Raw genomic sequence first — 19442 nt, forward strand, 5'->3', positions numbered from 1 at the left:
TTTTGCTGGTCTAGTTAACTTGGATGAGAGTGAAGTTGGTGGGATGGATGTGTGCGCTATTACCTTGTACTCAGGTGACAACAAGGTTTCTGTTATGAAGAGTATGTTGGTTGTTCCTTCTACACTAAATACATTGTGAATCTTCATTCTCTGTTTTGAGAAGCTGCAGCATTGATCAAGCTGCATAGTGTCATGAATTCTGCCCATGGGCGATGTCTAAGTGGCATTGAATGCCCTGTGTTGCTTCCATGTTCTTGTTTTGTGTGCAAGCCGGAAATACACATTGTTATATGGTTGATAGGTAGTAGGGGTGGGAATCAACTCTGAGGTTTTGCTGTTAAACAGGTCTGGTAAATTAGGGGTTGTGCTGTTTATTTCGTCTGGATCTAGGAACCAAAAGGTTGTACGGTGGTCTATGATGATACAATGAGTGTATAGCTTGAGGAGTCTTTACTATACTGTTTGGTTTACACTTCCTTCTGTGATGCAGGTGAAGTAGTCATTTCACCAACCTGGGGATCCATTGTGATCACGAGTTGTGATGAGCCGGTGTGCCAAACAGGCTTCTGCGGTTTTACTTTTCAGGAGAATTGTAGGTCTGTATTGCCCAAGAACAGCAAGCCTCAATCTCTTCTCTTTTGGACACATCTTTCAAAATACCTACCAGTGAATTATTTTGGAAGAATAGGCACATGAATGGTGGCCAGTCACATCCCAGGAGAGCTACCATGGTATCACATGCTTTGGACAATGTCTCCAACACTCTCAAGTCTGGAAGCCATTATGGTGCTACGTCGGTAGTTTGCAGGCCTCTGGTGCTTCTCCAACAAAGCAAATCCCCTTGCCAAAACAAAGACAAATGCTGCGCTCCCACCACTCTGGTCCTGAGTTATTCCAGGACCTGTCAGAAGTCTGAGTTCTGGCTGTCCAGATGTAGGGACCCGTCTCCAAACCCCTGTTTTATGGGCTCAATCCTTGCCTTGCAATAAATAATCTCATTCTCCCACAGTTAATCACGGAAGTACGGGGTAGGAGAGTCACCACCTCAGACCTTAACCCAGTCCCTCCTGCAACTACTGTACATTGGGTACCTCTTCACAGCTCATCGCCACTGACCTGCTTAGCAGGTATCCATGCTGCTGGAGCTGCATTCTTGTCACACAAATCCTCCTCAACTTCCCAGTGCAACCCTGTGCTGTTGGGCCCTGGCTCTGTTCCACCCACAAGATTCAGTGCTTACTGAGACTACTGGTCACAAGTACCACCTCTGCTAAAGCCTTTTGGAAGCAGAAACCTACATTGATATACTCAGAGAGGCATTGAGCCTTGCATGCAGTGGTATGGTGAAATGATATTGTCACATTATATCACAGTGCTTTATGATGTATGGGTATGAAATGATGTTCTCCTGGCTTCAATTTCATGGTGTTGGTTTGAAAGCTGTGAGGTGTTCCCATCTGGCAGCAAGAAGCCATCAAAAAAAGCTGTGTGTTGCTGAAATCTCCTCCACGCCTTGTTTTAATGTATTTAAGCAATTAAAATACAACCCATTAAACAACACAGAATACAAATACTAGGTATATCTTAGGGTACTGTATGTATGTGTATGTACATTTGGAACAGAAATTAACATTGTGGATTTGTTGGCTGTGATGCTCTGTACCTTGCTAGCTAAAGCTAGTTTCCCCACATAGCGAATTACCTGGGAAGGGTTAAAATCTCTCCAGGAATCAATTAGAACAGGTTCAGTACTTCTTAACAAGTAATGTCAATTTATGTTAAAACAAAAATAATCACAATGCACCCTGGTTTATTTTGCCTTTTTTTTTCTTCTAGCAGAATCTTTGTATCTTTTGTTTTGCTAGATGTGATTTGAGGGAGCAGATTTCCTCTCTCCATTTTGGAGTTACATGAATACCTATGAGGCACTGAGCCAGACCTCAAGTTTACAGTGGAGCAAATATATACCTCAGATTGTGTATGAGTGCAGGCAGGCAGAATATGTTCCCTGAGGATGGACTATCAGTCCGAAATGCATTAGACAGAGTTGCACATTTGCTGCCTGTGATGTGAATATAACATGTGTATCATCAGGAATGGTTGTTCAAACCATTTCTATGGGGTACAGAGACTTTGGACACTATTTCTGGAATGACTTGACACATGAACCTTAATGAACATCGCATGTATTTACAGGAAGGGCCCTTCCATGTTCATGACTATGTCACCAGGACACAGTTCATTATACAGGTTTATTTATTTATTTGTTTTTTTTGACATGTGTAAAATGTGCCTAACCCTGAGGCATCTGGGTGCTCATATTCTTAGAATGTTACATGTTACAGGAATATACTTAACGGTTACAAGTTATAGGAAGTCTGTGTACAAGTAGAAATGTGTTGTTCCAAGCAGGAACAACACATTTCTTAAATACACCATATTCTGACAGGGGAAGACTGTGTTGCAGGGACATAAAAGCCTCAGCTTTTGCATGAACCTGATTTATGACTTGCAACAGCCCTATCAACCATCAGATATGCAGGGCAGAGACATGCAGGGGATTCTCCTCCCAGCAGCACTGGTTTAGCACTTCAATAAAAGGAGTTCAGATACGGCACCACTGAGGTCTCGTTAAACTCCAATACACACTTTTCCCCATTATAAACATAGCATTTCTTAGACTGTAGCACCACTTTGCTAGTTTAATGAAAGTTTAAGAAAACTTGCTTAAATGAGAAAAGTGTCAGTCTTTAAAAGAAATGCCTGCTATGCCACTGAAGCACATGTTTCCCCCACAATGGAACATTTTAGCAGCTTTTGCTGCTGGAAAGTACAACACTCCTCCCCAACCCCTCCAATACTTTCAACTCTTCAGAATGGTGGTGCTGGAAACTGGAGAAGAGAATGTCGTAGTTACACACTAATTTTATCCTGAGCTTAGAATAGGCCCCATGTGAACTGTATGTAGACCGGACAACACATGTAATCAAGGCACGTGCTGGTGAGCACAAATTGAGTATTATTATAGCTGATGTGATGGCATCAAGCTGGCACATATATTCTTTCACGTTATTTAAAAGTAGGTGGAATTGCTTCCTGTGATGGTTACTTTTATGAATACATTTGAATTGGGTGACAGAGTAATGTTGTGTTATCTATTTGTCTGAGCAGGAAACTGTTGAACAAGTCATCATGTTCCAGGTTTGGTCCACTGGGCAACAGCATGGCCTCCAGCGGGTTATCCAGCTGGACCAACAAGACAAGCTCCAGGTACTTATTATTAGACTGCCTCTAATGGGTAACCATCAATGTGATTTGTATGTATGTAAGTTCTTTATTATGCATGGCAATCACCCTAGGTGTCTTTATACAAGTTGGTTTTATTTGCTAGAAGACGTTAGACTGATGCGTTGGCATGTGTGGCTCACATCATGTGCTTCCTCAAGACTCAGGACACACATTGTATGCATATATTACAGGTGTCTCCTGATAAGTGTTGTGTTGATGGAATGTTCGGCGTGTTCTATGGGACCTGGAAATGAAAAATAAAAATGTTTATTAATGCGTAAAAAATATTTGTAGTGTCCTTGGGAAAGGACATGCTTCTGCAGGGCCACTGGCATGTTATAAGTACTGTGCGTGTAATAAAGGCTATTTTGTTTCTAGAGAGTTTTGGAAGATTTAAAATAAAAATGTTTACAGGCCAGTTTGTGTATTGCCAGAGATAAAACAGAATAACATTTCAATAATGTTTCTGCAGACAGAATACATTGGAGGTCATTACGATCGAGGCGGTACGGGGTTAACAGCGCCGGTAAAGGTGCCGGAGCTGTCAACCCCTTACCGCCTCGTTAAAAGTTCTGCTCGTGGGACCCGCGAAGGCCGCCTGGTAAAACCAGGCATCCTTAGCGGGCCCCGCAAGCAGACCAGGGTGCTAACAACAGGCCCGTTATTAACAGGCCTGTTGTTAGCACCCTCCCCATTCACATTGAGCCCTAGGGGGGCTCGAATGGGAATGGGGATGGGTTCCTTGAATGAGGAATTACCGGGCCCTCCAAGGTCGGAATGCCCTGGTAATTCCCCATTCAAGGAACCCAGACCCAGTACCTGGTAAGGGGTTAGCCATGCCGCTAATAGTGGCATAGTTACCTCCTAACTCATAATGATCCCCATTGTCACTACCCATTTTCTTAATGCCAATATGTACAGATTTGCAGTATCCACAATTGGCCAAGTAAGTATCCAAGGTAACATTCATATCAATTCAAAGTTACAACCTGTTACACAATGCTTATAATCCTCTGGTATGTAGACATTAGCAGTTTGAAATTAACCCATTTATACCTGATTGTGCAATTAACTGTTTCCATAGTTCCACAGATAGTGAATAGTGTTGCATCACTCCAGTGATTCCCTCTCCTACCGAGTCAGAAGCACACAGTTGCTGCTTCCAGAGTAGTGGAGACACATCTTCATTTCAATGCAAACCTGAGCCAAGAGACAAACAGCCCTTTGATATGATGCCCTATGTAGACTCTAGAGATCGTCAACCCTGGACATGTTCCTGGTTCCGGCCTGTTAAGTTTAGAAAGTGTCACTGAAAATCTGCTTTTATGATCTTTATACATCATCAAAAGGCTTCACTCCAGGCACCTTTAAATCACAATGTGTCCCATCATGTAAATAATGTCCACATGAGTGCCTGTCCAAGCTCTGGGGACCGGCCCTGCTGCTGCAAAACAACCAACTCTGAAACATGAGCTGCTGTGTTTGGCCTTGATAGTCTCGAATCTTTCCCCATCCCCAATCCCACATCACCCACACCACGCCTAAATGGCAGTTGCCTTAGTATACCTCTACCCATTGGGAAGCACAGGATAGCTTCCACGATTACCTTCTAGTTATCTAGGGCAACTCGACATGAACTAGCTATCTCATCTTAAGAAACATTAGGCCTGGACCAAAAAACAGAGGGGAGAGAAATCACACACAGGCTTGAAAGATATGAGATTGAATTTGTATACAATACTTCATTCCTGGAAAGATGAAATAACTCAACCTTACTGTCTACCCCTTCGAATTAATTGCTCCGTGGAGGGCCCACTACTGTATCTTGATGAAGTCACCATCCAAGCATTGATAATGAAAGAAGCAATACACTGCATTACTCAGCCACCAGTTCCAACACATACAAGGTTATATTCTGTTCAACAGATCCACCACAACTTGGAAATGCAGAAACATAATCCGGGTAGGAATTAAGCAACAAACTCCAAATCCTTAACATTGTTAGACAACCATTTCTCTTTGACCACTGCCTGTCCCAGGGGACGTATTCAGTTTCCTGAATCTCTTCCAGCCTGTCACTCAAACCCTGGTCAGTTCTTAAGCTCTGTCTCGCCCTCAATGTTGGCTGAAAATCCCATGATTTGTTTAATCTCCATTGCCGCCTACCAAGAGCTGTGTGACCTGGCATATCCCATCTGAGTGAGTTAGTGATTTGGTCTGCTCAGCAATGTCAAATAAGAAGGCAAAAGTTTAACCCCACCTACATTAATGTCTCTTTAGCTCAACCACTTTGTAGCAGGTCCAAACTGGCAGTTGTTGAGTAGAGTTAGAGAGAAGGGGCACTTGAAGATGCACCTTGTGTTGCTCTTTTAGTCTTCTGGGCACTTTTCTCGTATCTTGCAAAGATACACTTTACTCTGATTAGAAGTGGCACAGACACATCATGGATATTTGGGCATTACCAACTTGGCCATCATCTTGAACCAAGCTGATGATGTCCTTGACCACTTTCTTAACCAGGACTGATGATTTGCCATTCATGTCAGGACCATCAGAAAGCGCACATTGCATCTTTGTTATCTTTACTCCACATTGTCCCGTTTCAATTCCAACTACATGGTATGTGTTTCCTTCTTGGTAAATCTCACATCATATGTTATTTTGGGCGTGTGTGCCCAGCCAAAGATTTGATATGCCTGACTTTGCTCCAGGTGTAGACACTTTCATGGGTACAAGGAAGTTTATTAAACAGCAATGGTGAAGATCAACTTTTAAGGAACACTTAAAGCCATGCCATCTAACAATCTCTCAAACTGTTATTCTTTTTGATGAATGCTTGCACCCCTGCTGCTAATTTTGTACATACTTTCTGATGCATCTGTTGTGTGTGAAAGAGACATGTACAGTGCAATTGAATGTGTTTTACCTTTCCTGTGGTGCGTGGGAAGCTCACACTGCTGACTGTATTGTTACTGTTGTGTATGGGACAATGAATTAAATGATTGCATGCGTTCAGGAACTGTTCTGTAATGTAAAGTGGTCTTACCTGTGGTGTTGATCGAAGCATGTTGGAAGTGTATGTTGTTAAGATGAATTTCTAAACGTTGGGGGGAAGAAATTAGGATGCCACCCTAGTTATGGTGAACAGGGAAGCCACTGCGAAGCCAAAACCCAATCAAGGTAATGTTTAATGAGCAGTGAAGGTTTAGTCAGGAAAAGTGTGGGAGCGGTCTAAGTGGTCTAGGGCTATAGAGACCATACGGGGCAACACCCAACAATTCAAGTTAGACACTAATGTACAAATATACTGATATTTATTCTGCCTTTAAGAACACACAAGAAGCTGAAGATCACAGGTAACTAATGAAATCAAAAAATCTAAAGACATATATATATATATATATATATATATATATATATATATATATATATATATATATATATTTCTGAGGCTCGTGTAATCTGCTTAGATCACATGCTATGCATAGGCCGACATCTAGTGGAAGCTGCAGCGCATTACAGTTGTTTTCGAAACTCGAAAAGGGACATCCACTTTACACATGGTCCTTCACGCGTCGAGGTCCCTCAGATTGTTTTTTTCCGCCATTGTGATGGATGCTTATCTCAGAGTTCATTTCGACTAAAGCCATTTGCTTATGAAAACATTCAGACTAGTTACTCTTTCTGTCCTTTTCCAAACCGACTTTGACTAATTCATCGACGCGGTGGAAAAGACGAACGTTGGACAAATTCCAGAATCGACTGACCCTTTCGGCCTTGGAAGGACGCACCGGGCTTAAGCCCTAAAGTAGGGAGAATAGGGGGTGGTCATTGTAGAATGCATTTTCCCCTCTTTTCCCATTGTTGCCCGGCTGCCATTCCCCTTATACAAGGAGAAAACCAATTTAAATTTTGCCCCACGTGCAATAAAAAATTCCTGTGGATAGACAAGCACTGGGTGTGCAACATGTGTCTAGCGCGTGATCACGACAAGGGACAGTGTCGAGCCTGCAAGCTCTTCAAACCAAAAACTCTTCAGTACCGGAGAACTAAACGCTGGGCCCATCATGCCATGCAGGCCAAGGCCACCATGGACATGGATAGAGCCTTCAGTGATGGCAGTGTTGCGGTCTTCATAGGCCCTCATTACAACTCAGGCGGGAAGGGGTTTACGGCGCCGTAAACAGCGCCGACCCTTACCGCCTAAGTACGAGGTCCCTTAGCGCCATGGCGGATTTAACACCTGCTTTTAGCAGGTGTTAAAATCCATGGCGCTAAGGGACCATGGAGTTAATTACGCCACCGTAATTTACGGTGGCGTAATTAACGCCTTCCCCACTCCCATTATGCCCTATGGGGCAAAAATGGGAATGGGGAAGGGTAAATGGGGATTGGGGACTTACCGCCCCGCCGACCTCGGAATGGGGCGGTAAGTCCGCCTACCACCATGGCGTAAACATAGTTTACGCCATGGTGGTAAAGTCACGCCCCAGGCGGTAATTTACCGCCTGGGTCGTAATGAGGCCCATAGACAGCGAAGCTGACGGGGAACCGTTAGGTTCCCAAGTGCAGGCCCCCAACCTCAAAAGACAGGCCAGGGTTTCTGTTATGGGGGTGACACCCAGCAGCAAAAGCACTACCACAACCCCCGACACTAAATACACATCCCGGGGCAAGGGATCGACATCGTCAGCCAAACGCCCACACACGGCGTCTCCGAGGGGGGTATCTACAGAATCCCTGTCCTCTGGGCACTCAAAGTCTCAATCGCCCCATGACTGGCCCCACAAGTCCAAAGACAAGCAAGACGCTGTCTGCAAAACATCGACCGAGCACTGAACGTCGAGAGACGAGGCTGCGGTTCGCCCCATGGTCAAAAGTCGACATCACACATAGAAAACAGCTGTAAACTACAAGAACACTATTTTAGCACACCTAGTGAGAAAACATGTCCCTGAGAGCCAGCTAAAAATCCCAAAACTCCAGAAAACACTCCTCCAAGAGCCCCAATCATAAAGATAAGCCTAGTAAGGACAAGTCTACCCCTGCTCATAGGGAGAAACACTCTGTGCCACAGGAGGAAGGTTCCTTGGCAGAAGCATTAAAGAACAAAGGACAGCCGCATACTTTGGCCCAGCCTACATAAGACTACCCCTCATTTCCCTGGTGTCATTCCCAGTTAAGCCACATAGACTGCGGAAGACATAGACAGGGTCATGACTAGGATGACCTTTATGGCAAATTTCTTTGAAATAAACCCACAGGAATACCAGAATTTTCAGAATACACCTCCTACAGCTGAGGCTTCCACCCCCAACTCCCAGATAAAAAAGCTCAACCTGATACTCTCCCTCTTCCAAGTCCAGTCCAACCAATACAAGGTGATCTGTATGATGTTCACACAGACGTGGATGATAATGTGACCTATGAAGAGACTGATCATTATTATGTTGATGATGAGGAGGAGGTGTATAAGCTTGCCTCACCAATTCAGCAGGATTTGCCAGTGGCCGGTTCACCAGTGGACAATCAGCCTCTCCATAATGACATGTTAATCAAGGCAGCTGAGCACTTTGGTATGCAAACCCAAGAACCTCATGTAGACAAGGACTTTGTAGAAGATATATTGGGGGACAAGAAGGCTGCCACCCAATACATCCCTATTCTAAAATCTTTACAAATAAGGATTCAACCTTCCCTGGAGACACCTAACAAGACATGGGCAGTCAACCGACTGATTGAAAAACTTTTCCACCTACCGCCATCTGACCCACTCTACATCAGGGCCCAGCTCAAGACAGATTCACTCGTGGTTACCGTAACCCGTAAATGGGCAGGGACAAGGTTAGACTCTTCACAGGCACCCCCAGATAAGGAGAGCAAAAATCCCTACACAATGGGCAGAAAGGTAGTGACTTCGGAAGCTTTACAAACAAGGAGCATCAATAATTTGACGCTGTTGGCAAGTTATAATTGCGACTAAGGGAACAAGATAACTACTCTGATAGCATCTGCTCCCAAGCCTCTAAAGTCACAACTATCCCTGGTAGCAGCGGACGGCAAAGCAACATCAAGTTGCATTCTTAAGAACAATCTAGATGCCACAGACAATGTGGGCAAGATTATTGTCGAAGGGACCATAATCAAGCGCCATGCGTGGCTTCGCCAATCTGGCTTTAAACTTGAGACCCAGGCTATACTACTTAATATGCCATTGGAATCTACAGTCTTATTCAGCAAGGCCGTAGAAGACACATTAAAGTCAGCCAAGGAAGAATGTGACACCGTAAAATCTCTAGGCCAGTTAATGAACAAACCACCAGGCCAGAGAGGCGGAAGCAATTTTTGTTGGTTTTGTGACCAAAACTCTCAGAGAGGCTCCGGGTATGGAAACGGTCAGGACTCATCCTGGAATAACAACCAGGGCCAAGCCTCACAGGGATACCAAAGAGGCCAGTGCCGATCTCGTGGCCGGGGGAGGTCCTCAACTTCTAGAGGTGGAGGTACACCTCCTATGCAATGACAGGCCGCTACAGATCCCCTCCCATGCCTCTTCAGTACAAGGGTCCATCTCACACTTCACCCACGCATGGGAGGAAATCACCACAGACAAGTGGGTGTTATCGTCAGTTGCGGGAGGTTATTGTGTGGAGCTTAGCCAAAAGCTATCAAACCATCCCCCGTGTTAAAGAAGATGAACGAGAGACGAGAGACAAACAACTCATCCTTCTCAAAGAAGTATGTGCGCTGCTACGCAAAGATGCCATAGAGATCATACCAGCGAATGAGGTAAACAACGGTATCTATTCAACCTACTTCCTTGTGCCAAAAAAAAGATCTATCTATGTGCCCAGTGTTAGACTTATGCCCTGCAAACACTTATGTAAAGCCACAAAAATTCTGCATGACAACGCTACAAGATGTAATCCCCCTGCTAAAGCGGGAAGATTACATGGCAAAACTGGATATGAAAGATGCCTATTTTTATAGTTCAATGTTCCCAGCACACAGAAAACTCTTGCATTTCCAAATAGCAAACCAGCACTACCATTTCGCTACTCTTCAGAATAGTGTCTGCTCCAAGGGTATTCACCAAGTTACTAGCAGTGGTGGCAGCTCACCTGCGCAGGGAGGCAATCCCAGTGTACCCGTACCTGGACGACTGGATGATCACAGAGGAATCACCCCATCTTTATAAGCAAAACACGCAAAGAACCATAAACCTTCAATTCCAATTGGCCTTCTCAATAAACGAGAAAAAGTCAAGCCTTCTGTCAAACACAAGAAAACAGTTCCTAGGAGCTGTCTTAAACACGCAAGCAGGGTTGGTCTTTCCATCCATGGAGAGGGTTCAGAACATGCTATTGCAAATAACTCTGTAGCTAGCCGGTCACCAGATAAGCGTACACAAAGCAATGCGATTACTAGGCATGATGGCATTGTGCATTTACCTGGTACCACATGTACATCTGTGCATGCGTCCCATGCAGGAGTGGTTGGCGAAACACTGGTCTTAGGCAAGCGGTCAGTGGGATGATATGATATGATATGATAGGTTATTTATAACCCGCTTAATACCCAGAGGTTTCTAAATGCTGACCCGGAGACTGAACCTGTGTGGCTCTGTGTCAACTTGCTTCCAAGGTGAGCACGTTGCCTCAGAGCTATCCTTCCGATCTAGTGGTCGTTTCTCCAACGCTAATACCGAATCTATGCTGGTGGAAAAAGGAGAACCTGTTAATGGAAAACCCTTCCACAGCCCAGAAGCGCAAGCGGTCATTACAACAGACGCATCACTCACTGAGTGGGGGGCATACTACCTTCACCACACAGCACACGGTCTGTGGACTCACATCACTGCACAGAACCACATCCACCTGTTGGAACTCCTAGCATTAATCAAAGCACTTCAAGCATTCGAAGCACAGCTAACAAACTAGTCAGTTCAAATCCCAACAGACAGCACCACTGCAAAGTTCTATGTCAACAAGCAGGGGGGGACACACTCTCCAAATCAGTCCAAGCCGGCACAGAAAATATGGAAATGGGCACTCAGACGGGGTTGATCCTATCCTCCCAACACATTCCAGGGGTACTCAACACTCTAGCAGACTCTCTGAGCAGAGATCCTCTATCAGAGGAAAACGAGTGGCAACTAAAGCCAAGTGTTGTAGACCACATCTTTTCACTGTGGGGTTACCCCATGCTAGACTTGTTCACTACAAGAGAAAACAAGCAATGCGCAGACTTTGCGTCTAGGTTCCCCCAACCAGACTCAAAGGGGAATGCCCTATGGATGAGCTGGTCAGGGAAATGTGCTTACGCGTTTCCCCAAACTCCTTTAATGAGCAGGGTAGTGAACAAGATGACGCTCATCCTAGTTACTCCCATGTGGGCAAGACAGCCATGGTATCCACATCTGCGCAAACTGTCAATGTGCAATCTCGTCAACTCCCGTGCCAAACCAATCTATTGAAATAACACAGGCGAATAACAGTGCACCCTCAACCACACTCAATGAACTTGGCAGCATGGTTCCTGAGGTCATAGAGTTCGGACATCTTAATCTACCATAGAGGTGTATGGATATCCTCAAGGAGGCACGAAAACCAAACACCAGACACTGTTATTTCGACAAGTGGATGAGATTTGTAATTTGGTGCCAGTCTAAACAAATTAACACCATATAATATACTCCTTCCCACATTTCAACTCTATAACGCTCCACATGGCAGTCTTATCGGCTTACACCCCCACCTAGAATAAAGTATTGTGGTGGAAGGTGCCGGTCATGAAGGCATTCATGGACGGAGTAAAGAGACTCCACCCTCCAATTTCAAACCCACAGCCAGGCTGGGATCTCAACGCAGTACTCGCAAAGCTCATGGGGACGCCATTTGAGCCTATACATAAATCAAGTCTTACACACCTGACTTACAAGTCTGCCTTCTTAGTGGCTATTACTTCCATAAGAAGGGTTAGTGAATTGCAAGCATTGTCAGTGTGGTACCCTTTCTTTGTCATACACAAAGACAAACTGGTTTTACAAACGCATCCTAGGTTCTCTCCTAAGTTTATTTCCAAATTGCACGTGAACCAATACATTGAGCTACCGACTTTCTTTCAGAACCCAACTAGCTCAGCTGAAGTAAAACTCCACACACTAGATGTAAGGAAGGTGGTCCTTTACTACGTAAACAAAACCAGGCCGCTTAGGAAAACAGACCAACTGTTTGTTTCCATAGCACCAGGCAGAGAAGGAGACCACATTTCCAAAAATGCCATCTCTAGATGTATTGTCAGATGCATACAACTGTGCTATTCATTATCAAACAAGCCACTGCTTTTCACACCAAGAGCTCACCCCACAAGGAGCACAGGCGCTACTCTATCACAAATGTCCCCTTAGACAGCATTTGCAAAGCAGCTACATGGAGCTCAGTACACACTTTCACTCAGCACTACTGCATTGACATTCATTCCAAAGCAGATACACAGGTGGGACAAGCAGTTCTAAAATATCTATTTGCTGCTGAACCTTCTTACGACCCACCACCTTCTCCTAACACTGCTCGCTAATCTATGCATAGCATGTGATCTAAGCTGATTCCACAAGCCTCAGAAGGGATACATTACTCACCGTAATCATATTTCTGATGCTTGTATCTGCTTAGATTCACATGTGCCCACCCTTCCTCCCCTGAAAGAAGGTGCATAGATGTTAAATGAGCTTCTCTGATATGTATCTGCTTGGATACACCTGTACTCATGCTACACTTCATGCTACACTTCATGCACCTTATGTCAGAAACAAAACAATCTAGGAGACCTTGGCGTGTGAAGGACCATGGGTACAGTGGAGGTCACACTAGGGATAGTATTACTGGCATGACCTGTCGACGTCCCTTTTCGAGTTTCGAAAACAACAACTGTGATACTCTGCAGCTTCCACTGGATGTCGGCCTATGCATACCATGTGAATCTAAGCAGATACAAGCATCAGAAATACGATCACAGTGAGTAATGTATCATATGTATATATATATATATATATATATTACATGGCCACGGTAGTGGCCATGTAGTTATGGTTAAGTTGCTGTTTCCATAGGAAGAGCACTTTTTGGGCGGCTTATAACTTCACTCTCCCTGGACGGATCCTCACCAAACGTTGCAAAAAAAGTATTTGGGTCACTCTGAATTTTTTTGCAAAGTTTGGTGAGGATTCGTCCAGGGGGGGCAAAGTTATAGGGGGGTCCCAAAACTTTTTTTTTTTCCCACAGACTGAATGGGAAAACATTTTTGTTCGCGTCTACAGCCCAAACCCTGGACGGATTTTCACCAAATTTGGACCAGGAGCAGCGGCTTGGTCCCGAAAGCGTGCTTTTGCAAATTTGGTGAATATCTGTGTTTGGTCCGCGGACACACTTCCCTGTTTGCTCCGCGGACAGTGTCCTGATTGGCAATCGGCTTGCGTGATATTCGCGGACATGCAACGTGTTCGCTGATTGAACGGCGTGAAGCGCGTCAGATTTTCGGTAGCGCCCGACATCTTGGAATCGCGGTCGTCCGCGGACAGCGTGGTGAAACTTTGTTCAAAATTTGTATTTAGTAGAGTGTGTTGGTGTGTAGGAGTGTTTGGGGAGGGTGGGAGTGTATGAGATAGTTCTTAGAACACTTTCAACTTTTTTTAATGTGTTAGACGTTCTTTTTGTGTTCGATTTGTCTGCGGACATCACGGGTGTTCTGAAATGTTCTAAATAAACTGAATGGGGGTGTTCTGAGGACTCAATATGTGTCCGTTTTGTTCGCAAGCAAACTGAAACTGTTCTAAGAACACTCGCAGTGTCCTGAAATGTTCGCAAATAAACAAAATGGGGGTGTCCTGAGGATGCTGTCCGTATTGTTCGTTGTCAAGTTGAATATGTTCTAAGAACACTCGCAGTGTCCTGAAATGTTCACAAATACACAAAATGGGGGTGTTCTGAAGACGTTGTCGAACACTCGCTGTGTCCTGAAATGTTCACAAATATGAATGGGGTTGTGGCTGACAAGTTGAATGTGTTCTAAGAACACTCGCAGTGTCCTGAAATGTTCGCAAATAAACAAAATGGGGGTGTCCTGAGGACGCTGTCCGTATTGTTCTCTGTCAAGTTGAATGTGTTCTAAGAACACTCGCGGTGTCCTGAAATGTTCGCAAATAAACCAGATGGTGGTGTTCTGAAGACGCTTCTAAGAACACTCGCGGTGTCCGGGGAATGTTCGTAGGGGGTGTCCTGAGGACGCTGTCCGTATTGTTCTCTGTTAAGTTGAATGTGTTATTAGAACACTCATGGTGTCCTGAAATGTTCGCAAATAAACGAAATGGGGGTGTTCTGAGGACACTGTCCATATTGTTCGTTGTCAAGTTGAATGTGTTCTAAGAACACTCGCGGTGTCCTGAAATGTTCGCAAATAAAAAGATGGTGGTGTTCTCAAGACGCTTCTAAGAACACTCGCGGTGTCCGGGGAATGTTCGTAGGGGGTGTCCTGAGGACGCTGTCCGTATTGTTCTCTGTCACGTTGAATGTGTTCTAAGAACACTCACGGTGTCCTGAAATGTTTGCAAATAAACAAAATGGGGGTGTTCTGAAGACGTTTCTAAGAACACTCGCGGTGTCCTGGAATGTTCGTAGGGGGTGTCCTGAAGGCGTAGTCTGTATTGTTCGCTGGCAAGTTGAATTTGTTCTAAGAACACTCGCAGTGTCCTGAAATGTTCGCAAATAAACAAAATGGGGGTGTCCTGAGGACACTGTCCGTATTGTTCGTTTTCAAGTTGAAAGTGTTCTAAGAACTATCGCGGTGTCCTGAAATGTTTGCAAATAAACAAAATGGGGGTGTCCTGAGGACGCTGTCCGTGTTGTTCTCTGTCAAGTTGAATGTGTTCTAAGAACACTCGCGGTGTCCTGAAATGTTCGCAAATAAACAAGATGGTGGTGTTCTGAAGACGCTTCTAAGAACACTCGCGGTGTCCGGGGAATGTTCGTAGGGGGTGTCCTGAAGACGCTGTCCGTATTTTTCACTGTCAAGTTGAATGTGTTCTAAGAACACTTGCGGTGTCCTGAAATGTTCGCAAATAAACAAAATGGGGGTGTTCTGAAGACGTTTCCAAGAACACTCCCGGTGTCCTGGAATGTTCATAGGGGGTGTCCTGAAGGCGTAGTCCGTATTGTTCGCTGGCAAGTTGAATGTGTTCTAAGAACACTCACAGTGTCCTGAAATGTTCGCAAATGAAAAAAAATGGGGGTGTCCTGAGGACACTGTCCGTATTGTTCGTTGTCAAGTTGAAAGTGTTCTAAGAACTATCGCGGTGTCCTGAAATGTTCGCAAATACACAAAATGGGGGTGTTCTGAAGACGTTGTCGAACACTCCCTGTGTCCTGAAATGTTCGCAAATAAACAAAATGGGGGTGTCCTAAGGACGCTGTCCGTGTTCTTCTCTGTCAAGTTGAATCTGTTCTAAGAACACTCGCGGTGTTCTGAAATGTTCGCAAATAAACAAGATGGTGGTGTTCTAAAGACGCTTCTAAGATCACTTGAGGTGTCCGGGGAATTTTCGTAGGGGGTGTCCTCAAGACGCCGTCCGTATTTTTCTCTGTCAAGTTGAATGTGTTCTAAGAACACTCGCGGTGTCTTGAAATGTTCGCAATAAACAAAATGGGGGTGTTCTGAAGACGTTTCCAAGAACACTCCCGGTGTCCTGGAATGTTCGTAGGAGGTGTCCTGAAGGCGTAGTCCGTATTGTTCACTGGCAAGTTGAATGTGTTCTAAGAACACTCGCGGTGTCCTGAAATGTTCGCAAATAAACAAGATGGTGGTGTTCTGAAGACGCTTCTAAGATCACTCGCAGTGTCCGGGGAATGTTCGTAGGGGGTGTCCTGAAGACGCTGTCCGTATTTTTCTCTGTCAAGTTGAATGTTTTCTAAGAACACTTGCGGTGTCCTGAAATGTTCGCAAATAAACAAAATGGGGGTGTTCTGAAGACGTTTCCAAGAACACTCCCGGTGTCCTGAAATGTTCGCAAATAAACAAAATGGGGGTGTCCTAAGGACACTGTCCGTATTGTTCGTTGTCAAGTTGAAAGTGTTCCAAGAACTATCGCGGTGTCCTGAAATGTTTGCAAATACACAAAATGGGGGTGTTCTGAAGACGTTGTCGAACACTCCCTGTGTCCTGAAATGTTCGCAAATAAACAAAATGGGGGTGTCCTGAGGACGCTGTCCGTGTTCTTCTCTGTCAAGTTGAATGTGTTCTAAGAACACTCGCGGTGTCCTGAAATGTTCGCAAATAAACAAGATGGTGGTGTTCTGAAGATGCTTCTAAGATCACTCGCGGTGTCCGGGGAATGTTCGTAGGGGGTGTCCTGAAGACGCTGTCCGTATTTTTCTCTGTCAAGTTGAATGTGTTCTAAGAACACTCGCGGTGTCCTGAAATTTTCGCAAATAAACAAAATGGGGGTGTTCTGAAGACGTTTCCAAGAACACTCCCGGTGTCCTGGAATGTTCGTAGGGGGTGTCCTGAAGGCGTAGTCCATATTGTTCACTGGCAAGTTGAATGTGTTCTAAGAACACTCGCAGTGTCCTGAAATGTTTGCAAATAAACAAAATGGGGGTGTCCTGAGGATGATGTCTGTATTGTTCTCTGTCAAGTTGAATGTGTTCTTAGAACACTCATGGTGTCCTGAAATGTTCGCAAATAAACGAAATGGGGGTGTCCTGAGGACGCTGTCCGTATTGTTCTTTGTCAAGTTGAATGTGTTCTAAGAACACTCACAGTGTCCTGAAAGGTTCGCAAATAAACAAAATGGGTGTGTTCTGAAGACGTTTCCAAGAACACTCCCGGTGTCCTGGAATGTTCGTAGGGGGTGTCCTGAAGGCGTAGTCCATATTCTTCGTTGTCAAGTTGAATATGTTCTAAGAACACTCGCGGTGTCCTGAAATGTTCGCAAATACACAAAATGGGGGTGTTCTGAAGACGTTGTCGAACACTCGCTGTGTCCTGAAATGTTCGCAAATATGAATGGGGTTGTGGCTGACAAGTTGAATGTGTTCTAAGAACACTTGCGGTGTCCTTAAATGTTCGCAAATAAACAAAATGGGGGTGTCCTGAGGACGCTGTCCGTATTGTTCTCTGTCAAGTTGAATGTGTTCTAAGAACACTCGCAGTGTCATGAAATGTTCGCAAATAAACAAGATGGTGGTGTTCTGAAGACGCTTGTAAGAACACTCGCTGTGTCCGGGGAATGTTCGTAGGGGGTGTCCTCAAGACGCTGTCCATATTGTTCTCTGTCAAGTTGAATGTGTTCTTAGAACACTCATGGTGTCCTGAAATATTCGCAAATAAACGAAATGGGGGTGTTCTGAGGACACTGTCCGTATTGTTCGTTGTCAAGTTGAATGTGTTCTAAGAACACTCGCGGTGTCCTGAAATGTTCGCTAATAAACAAGATGGTGGTGATCTCAAGACGCTTCTAAGAACACTCGCGGTGTCCGGGGAATGTTCGTAGGGGGTGTCCTGAGGACGCTGTCCGTATTGTTCTCTGTCAAGTTGAATGTGTTCTAAGAACACTCACGGTGTCCTGAAATGTTCGCAAATAGACAAAATGGGGGTGTTCTGAAGACATTTCTAAGAACACTCGCGGTGTCCTGGAATGTTCGTAGGGGGTGTCCTGAAGGCATAGTCCGTATTGTTCGCTGGCAGGTTGAATGTGTTCTAAGAACACTCGCAGTGTCCTGAAATGTTCGCAAATAAACAAAATGGGGGTATCCTGAGGACACTGTCCATATTGTTCGTTGTCAAGTTGAAAGTGTTCTAAGAACTATCGCGGTGTCCTGAAACGTTCGCAAATACACAAAATGGGGGTGTTCTGAAGATGTTGTCGAACACTCGCGGTGTCCTGAAATGTTCGCAAATACACAAAATGGGGGTGTTCTGAAGACGTTGTCGAACCCTCGCTGTGTCCCGAAATGTTCGCAAATAAACAAAATGGGGGTGTCCTGAGGACGCTGTCCGTGTTCTTCTCTGTCAAGTTGAATGTGTTCTAAGAACACTCGCGGTGTCCTGAAATGTTCGCAAATATACAAGATGGTGGTGTTCTGAAGACGCTTCTAAGATCACTCGCGGTGTCCGGGGAATGTTCGTAGGGGGTGTCCTGAAGACGCTGTCCGTATTTTTCTCTGTCAAGTTGAATGTGTTCTAAGAACACTCGCGGTGTCCTGAAATGTTCGCAAATAAACAAAATGGGGGTGTTCTGAAGACGTTTCCAAGAACACTCCCGGTGTCCTGGAATGTTTGTAGGGGGTGTCCTGAAGGCGTAGTCCGTATTGTTCTCTGTCAAGTTGAATGTGTTCTAAGAACACTTGCGGTGTCCTGAAATGTTCGCAAATAAACAAAATGGGGGTGTTCTGAAGACGTTTCCAAGAACACTCCCGGTGTCCTGGAATGTTCATAGGGGGTGTACTGAAGGCGTAGTCCGTATTTTTTCGCTGGCAAGTTGAATGTGTTCTAAGAACACTCGCAGTGTCCTGAAATGTTCGCAAATAAACAAAATGGGGGTGTCCTAAGGACACTGTCCGTATTGTTCGTTGTCAAGTTGAAAGTGTTCCAAGAACTATCGCGGTGTCCTGAAATGTTTGCAAATACACAAAATGGGGGTGTTCTGAAGACGTTGTCGAACACTCCCTGTGTCCTGAAATGTTCGCAAATAAACAAAATGGGGGTGTCCTGAGGACGCTGTCCGTGTTCTTCTCTGTCAAGTTGAATGTGTTCTAAGAACACTCGCGGTGTCCTGAAATGTTCGCAAATAAACAAGATGGTGGTGTTCTGAAGACGCTTCTAAGATCACTCGCGGTGTCCGGGGAATGTTCGTAGGGGGTGTCCTGAAGACGCTGTCCGTATTTTTCTCTGTCAAGTTGAATGTGTTCTAAGAACACTCGCGGTGTCCTGAAATTTTCGCAAATAAACAAAATGGGGGTGTTCTGAAGACGTTTCCAAGAACACTCCCGGTGTCCTGGAATGTTTGCAGGGGGTGTCCTGAAGGCGTAGTCCATATTGTTCACTGGCAAGTTGAATGTGTTCTAAGAACACTCGCAGTGTCCTGAAATGTTTGCAAATAA

At 44.9% G+C, this 19442-nt stretch overlaps 1 protein-coding gene across 2 annotated transcripts in view; it reads left to right on the forward strand.

Moving 5' to 3' along the window:
- TESPA1 (thymocyte expressed, positive selection associated 1) overlaps positions 1 to 19442 on the forward strand; it is a 913752-nt gene that overhangs the window by 661929 nt on the left and 232381 nt on the right. For both annotated transcript variants that reach the window (XM_069653203.1, XM_069653204.1), the window contains one exon: positions 3172 to 3270. In XM_069653203.1, coding sequence (XP_069509304.1) covers positions 3172 to 3270 — 99 coding nt within the window. The remainder of the gene's footprint in view (positions 1 to 3171; positions 3271 to 19442) is intronic.

Source organism: Ambystoma mexicanum, chromosome 3q (assembly GCF_040938575.1).
Source record: "Ambystoma mexicanum isolate Mex_15411 chromosome 3q, UKY_AmexF1_1, whole genome shotgun sequence".
NCBI classification, from domain to species: domain Eukaryota; kingdom Metazoa; phylum Chordata; class Amphibia; order Caudata; family Ambystomatidae; genus Ambystoma; species Ambystoma mexicanum.